Source organism: Triticum aestivum, chromosome 5B (genome assembly GCF_018294505.1).
Source record: "Triticum aestivum cultivar Chinese Spring chromosome 5B, IWGSC CS RefSeq v2.1, whole genome shotgun sequence".
Taxonomy (NCBI): domain Eukaryota; kingdom Viridiplantae; phylum Streptophyta; class Magnoliopsida; order Poales; family Poaceae; genus Triticum; species Triticum aestivum.
In genome coordinates this window covers 357,634,596-357,641,343 of record NC_057807.1, presented here as the reverse complement: position 1 = coordinate 357,641,343, position 6,748 = coordinate 357,634,596, and the positions used below count along the sequence as shown (strand labels likewise).

General features: G+C 50.6%; 1 protein-coding gene across 1 annotated transcript; it reads right to left on the bottom strand.

Moving 5' to 3' along the window:
* Nucleotides 1-396: 396 nt before the first annotated feature.
* On the bottom strand, nt 397-3,484 carry LOC123111843 (uncharacterized). The gene is made up of 3 exons (XM_044532721.1): nt 3,312-3,484; nt 2,393-2,971; nt 397-937 (listed from the first exon to the last, which is right to left on the bottom strand). Exons 2-3 carry the CDS (start codon nt 2,868-2,870, stop codon nt 891-893), a joined length of 525 nt encoding a protein of 174 aa, XP_044388656.1. The 5' UTR covers nt 2,871-2,971; nt 3,312-3,484; the 3' UTR covers nt 397-890.
* Nucleotides 3,485-6,748: the final 3,264 nt, after the last annotated feature.

The following is a 6,748-nucleotide window of genomic DNA, read 5'->3' as shown; positions in this document are numbered from 1 at the left end:
ATTTGGTTGAGAAGAAGTGATCAATAGGTCCAAACACATTTGCAAGGCCGTACTTTCAATCTCCAGTCCAGTCTCGAACTTTCAGGAACCACATTTGCAAGGTCATTGCAGAATCACCTTCTCCCTTCGGACTGTGCCGGGAGCAGGTATGTACTAAAGTTAGTACTCCCTCCGTCCGAAAAAATGAATAGAAGGGGATGAATTTAGATGTATATTAGTTCTAGGTACATCCTTTTTTATCCATTTTGATGACAAGTATTTTTGAACGGAGGGAGTACTACAAAGCTGAGTCATCTATTTTGAAACGGAAGGAGTAAAAATATCAGCAGCGACAGAAATAACCCCACAGGTTTCCTCAACAACAACAAAAGATCAGAAACTTGAGCCAAGAACCTGTTCCACAAAAACACAAAAGCTTATATATACATCTGAATTTCACAAGGAACAATCCTGTTCCAATCTACATCAACACACACGCACACTGAAGAGCTGCACATCTGCAGCTTATATATACACAGCAAATGACACCATATATACATATGCCAGTAGCAGGGTTGAGGTCCAGAATCAAGTGGGACAAAATGAACGATGCGATAGAAAATTATATCTACAAATGTCGTCGTAGGTTGGTTAATAAGAAGGAATAAATCTTCTACGACGCGCAGCGCAGCTGGTCTTGTTCAGCATTGGCCTTGCTTTGCATTGCAATGAGTACAATTAACCTTGAAACCTCCGGAAGGACAAACCCGTTAAGTGCTGCTTCAAAATTCCGCTGCTTCTCTTTTTGTTCTTTTTCCATTTTCTCTTTTTTTTGGGTTTTGATGTCTTCCTTCATCGATAATGATACTGAGCAATAATATATACAGCATAGCTAACGGAGATTCCAGATATCAGTTCTGGAGGGAAGAAAGCCACTGTTCTACAAAATTCTTTCCATCTGCGGAGCGGAAAAAGGAAAGAAGAGTGTCAGAAAAATATCAGAAGCTGTAATGATGAAATAAATAGAGTAACACTAAGACTATGCACATGAGTAAACATTGCTAGCAACTAAAACTCTTTTAAGATAAATGAATTACGATGAAAGACCGTCCACACAATCCAATACAATCATAGATAATCAAAATGGCACAAGCAGGCAATGAAGTGGCTTTATCATGTTCAACACCAATCACACCTAGCACTCTAGAACCAATAAATTGCAGGAGTCGACTGGAGTAAATGGCAAATCAGAAACATGGTAAGCAATTGCAGTGCTATTATACGGCAAAGACCGTATACTATCATAGTAACAAATACAGTGCTGGTGCGAATTGACTAAAGAAGACAACCAATAACAGTAATAAAGTAATATGTTTGATGCCTTGTTTTTCTTGCGGGGATATTTGATGCCTTGTTTGATCAACATAAGTATACAAAACATGATGCTGAAAGAAGAATGAAAGTTATAGAATCAATTCACAAGTCGAAGTAGCACATTTTGACACAGCAAGCTCAAACCTCAACTACAGCATACAAAGTGGCAGAAACCAACCAAAGCAAGTGGTATATGGCTATAAGTTTAACAACTGAAGAGGTCTCATAGAGTAAGTTATAGATTGCCAAATTTTGAAGAAAAAATTAGTCAACGGGTTCTATCATACATCGATGCCTCTAGGGTTATCTGGTGAAATAGTAAAGAGTTTTAGTGATAAAACAACCATATTAAGTACTCCCTCCGTTCGAAAATACTTGTCATCAAAATGGACAAAAAGAGATGTATCTAGAACTAAAATACATCTAGATACATCCCCTTTTATTCATTTTGATGACAAGTATTTCCGGACGGAGGGAGTATTGCATATCTACTGTTGAGCATAGGAATCTCAAACAAATATCTTCAAGCCCAAAGTATAGAGCAAGCCACCAAACCCACCAATCAACAGCTCCAAACATGAAAATAGCATATGACCAGTAGTAGTTGTGCCCCATAAATGCTAGTACAACAGCAAGAGACACGAAGAACGAATCTTATCGGCTTATCCTGTTATAGGCTGAGTTCTGCCAGCTTAACACAAGCTGAATTTATTCCCAAACCATCAATGGATAACTCATAACTGAAAAGGTGCCAGACTTGTCAAAAATTGACTTCACAAAGGGAACTGTTGCTAGTACTCCCTCCGTCCGGAAATACTTGTCATTGAAATGAATGTATCTAGATGTATTTTAGTTCTAGATACATTCACAAGTATTTCCGAACCAAGGGAGTATATTATGAACAAGAGCAAATGATTATTTTTAATATCACACAGGACTTAATGCTTTAATAAACAAATCAAACATGGCATGTTTTTTCCCAATTCTCTCCGCAAATGTAAACACAAGAACTTGGTAGATCTTCCAGCAAACCACTCACCGGAGGGGCCGCCATCGGCGAGAGGGCCAGCGCCAAGGAACCGTCCCTGGGGCATCATAGGCTGCTCGGCGCGGCCGCGGCGATAGCAGGGCACGAGGACGGCGAAGGAGGTCTCCTGGTCACCGTCCGTCTGCATCTCCGGCGCCTGCGGCTCCAGCCAGCCGATGGACCAGTCGGAGTCGTCGGACTCGGACCCGGAAAGGCACCCGCCGCCGTCGGACGGCACGATGACCATGTCGTACTCCCTGTCAATTCTGGGCTCCCCGCGACTGCGCCGCTGGTTCTTGACCCTCCTCGGCCGCGTGCGGCGGCCGGCGGCGGCACTGGAGAAGGCGATAGCGTCCGCCTCACGGAACCCGGAGGGGAACTCGGGGAAGGAGGCGCCCGTCAAGGCGATGCCGGGGAGCTCGTGGTTGCCAACTCGCGCGGCGTTACCCGGCCAGAGCCAGTGTGTGAATCGGCCGAGCCCCATGGCCATGGCCCCCCTGAAAAATGCCTTGCTCCTTGCGAAGCTCCGGGATCGCTCCGATCAGATCAAAAATTTCGGCAAAATCAAACGAAAATCGGTGTTCCCTGGATCTGCCAAGTTAAAACAAACACCTCAGAAAAAAAGAAAACCCAATCTATTTCTTGAAACAGACACAATGGGTAACTTTCCGGCCACAGCAAAGCGTGGTAGCAAATAAAGGTGCCGCCTTTCGAAACTAAGCGCGGCGACCACAGAAAATCCGCTCCAATTGGGAAGGTTTCTTGTTCTCCACTGATTCGCGACGACGAGAAGGGAGAAGCCCCATTAAAGGTAACCCGTCCAAAAAATTCCAATCCAGGCGGTAAATCAACAGGATCAACACTGGGGGGTGATGATCCAAAATCTTAGCACAGGAAAACAAATCACCCAAAATTAAAAGGAAATTCTTGCCTGCTCGAGAACCGAGACCCGGCAAGACTCCAAACGCAACGAGAAGCGAAACCCCCGGCTCTCCAGGCTCTCGTCGATCAGTCAATCGCTCCCCGTGCCCGGATCCAGATTGTGATTAATAAAGAAGTCTGCGACTAGGAGCAACCACCACTCCGACGAGAGAGCGTGTGGCCACGGCACATATATAATCCGCTCGCCTCGAGACGGACGGCCCGGATGGCGCCCGGCGCGACGTGTGAGTCGGATCCTGACCGCCCGTCTGGTGGGCCAATCGCCGCGCACCGCGGCGCCATGACGTGTCCCGGGCGGGGGGTTCGTGAGGCGCAAGTTCTCGCTTTCGTGGGCTCCCCGGACACTTGTCGCCGGATGGGGGTTTCCGTTTGGTCTCGCTTCGCGTCTTGGTGAATCTGCTCCACGGATGCATGTGGATGGGTTTCACGTCGCCATCGGTGAAACCCGCGTGAATGTACCTGGAATGGTTACACGTACGTATTACTGTAGCGGAGACTATTATTGGGATGGGAATCAAGTTCACGTTGAGGAGGTTGATGATTTGGTTAAGTACATAGGAGTAGTACGTATATCTTGCTGGTTAGTGTATTTCTTGTGAACGGCCCAGGCAAGTGTGTAGCACATGTCGATGTGTGGCGTAATTCTCTGAACTTCGTATGTCGGCAGCATGATTTTATATCCGATTGAGGGTTGATGGTAATGTATTGAAATGTCCTTGGAGAGCATGGTCTTCCATATCATGCTTGACGTTAGAGATATATTTGGGTTACTTGTATTTGGTATTTAGAATTTGTATTCCATCTCCTACTCCAAGAAAGGCTTCTTGCGAGTTATTTATCCAAAATCACCACACTTGGGTTAGGGAAACAACTTGGTACCACATTTGAACCAGTGCACAAAAAACCATAAAAAATGCGCCTAATCTGTAACGCGAAGCACTGATGCTGGAATTTGGCCGCGAAAACAGCGAAACTGACAAGTTGGGCCCGCATGTCGGGCTGAGATGGCCTGCTTATGTGGACAATATGCTGAGTTGCACATAGGTCCCACCTGTCAATGACTCAAGTATTTGTTTTTTTTCCTTTTTTAGTTCTTCCTCCTTTTTTCATGGGCATTTCAACAAACATCTTGTGGGCACCCCCGCAGGCCAGAGCGCCTCTGCCATGGCGTCGGCCACGAGCTTCCATCCTCTAGCCGGCCACAACGATGAACCGACCACCACAGCTTGTACCGCTATCGTGCCTACACGCACCGTCGTCCGCGGCCAATCCTATACTACTCGTCGGCCTGGGCGCGCGGTAAGGCAGGGCACTGCTCGTTGCCTGGGCACGCGGTGGCGGCGTTGCTCTTTGCCTGCTTCGATGGGAGTAGCCGGCCAGGACCAGGACGCGACCACCGCATCCCGTGGATGGCCGCCTCAGTCACCAGCAGCTGCTCATGCCGGACTTGCTGCATCGTCCGGCCACCAGAGCCGTTCTCAGGGTGCCATGACCCAGCGTGTCCGGCCACTCCGTCGCGTTCTCATGGGACCTCTTGCACGCATGCCTCGCGTCGCGCCGGCCGGAGCCGCCGACAGGGTACTTCGTGCTCATGTTGGTCAACGGCGAGCTCACTCTGGCCACGGGCGACCTCGTGCCATCGTCGCCATGGCCGGCGGAGTCCGTCGGCCTCCTTCTGTCCCGGCGTGAGAACATCTACCCCGCCGACCCTCCATGGAGAGGCGGACGAGCTAGTGCTGCTCACTCTCTCCAGCGAGAGGAAAATGAATGGTGCCCAAAGATGTTCGACAGAATGCCTCAAAGAAAGAGATATGGGAAGAAGATGACCGTCTAGTCACTGACAGGTGGGGCCCAATTCTCATTTGCCACATCAGCTGGTCAAAGCTTTTAGTCATCGCCATGTCAGCCCGACATGTGGGCCCAACTTGTCAGTTTTGCTGTTTTCGCAAGCTTATCAAACTATCAGTGCTCCGCGTTACAGATTAGGCGCATTTTCGATGGTTTTTTGTGCCCCGGTTCAAATGTGGTACCAAGTTGTTACCCTAGCCCCAAGTGTGTTGGTTTTGGGTAAATAACTCGCTTCTTGCCTTCCAAATCTTGTACTCAATATATACTCTCGAAACAGGCTCTCGCCCTGCTTTATATATAAAGCAATAACACCAAGGTTACACGGCCGAACGATACAGTGTGATGAGGTAGTCCTCTGAGACAGCAGGTCCCTAGATAACAGGCCAACATAAACGCACGCGACTATGCTGCCGACAAACTAACACAGGACTACCTTACAACGCCATGACACGAACTAGGACCCCTAGCCTCCACGACAACGCCCTCAAGAGGGGAACACGAGCACCGCCACTGCCGAGCCCAAGGTGGACAAGGGTTTTCACCCGGAGACTCTCACACGAAAAGGAGAACCGCGACGACGTCTTCAAGAAGATAACGACACCCGTAGATGTCGTTGTCGCCGGTGCCAAAGCACGAAGCTGTCGCTCTCCAGCTCACCTGTGCCACCACGGGGCACCCTGAACAGTCATGACGCACACTGGCCTCCAGATCCGGATCTGGGCAACTGAAAGAGCACCCAAACCACCCTCCGCTATACCCCTCGCTGCCCAGGCAACCAAGAAGCATAGCCACCACTTCCGCCATGGAGCCTGCCAGAAGGCCACCATACGAACCATCATTCGGGGTCGCCGCCCTGGCATCCATGTCCCGAGTCACCGCCAACCATCACCATCGCAACGCAGACCACGGTAGGAAGAGCAGAAGACACATCCTTCTGCTCCTAGCCCGGCATCAGCCATCGGGCCTGGGTGGTCGCCTCCGCAGTAGGAGGCGTCCATGCCTGCATCCCCAGCCAACCCCTGTGGACCGCGGGGGGGGGGGGGGGGGGGGGGGGGACACGGCCTAGTAGCTGCCGACGGCCACCGTCAAGCAAGCCCCGACACTAGTCCCGGACCTTGGTCAAGACGAGCTTAGACGCCGCCACACCCACGGCTACAGGCGTTGCTCCGACTAACGGCACAACGACAACCCAGGCACCAACTCGGACCGACAGCACAGCGACACAACACAATAGAAAGGCACAAACACGACGACAAGCACCACTGCGGACTAGGTCGGCCTTCTACCTGTGTGCCGCCGACCGCCATCCTCCATCTCACTCCAGATCCATGCTGCCTGCCTACCAGAAGACTGCCGAAGCGCCGGACCGACTGCTGCCAACCAAGGCACCAGCCTCGCCCCACCGCCGCCCGAGAAGCCCTGAGCTACACCACCCGTGCCCCCGGATGGACAACTCCAGCCGCACCGTACTAGCACACCGTGGCACGCCGCCACGCCAACCCCCTCCAGTAGCCAAGGCCATCGGAGACGGCCAGCCCACATCGCCTTGGCCCGCGCCGCTAGCAGGCAGCCCACTGG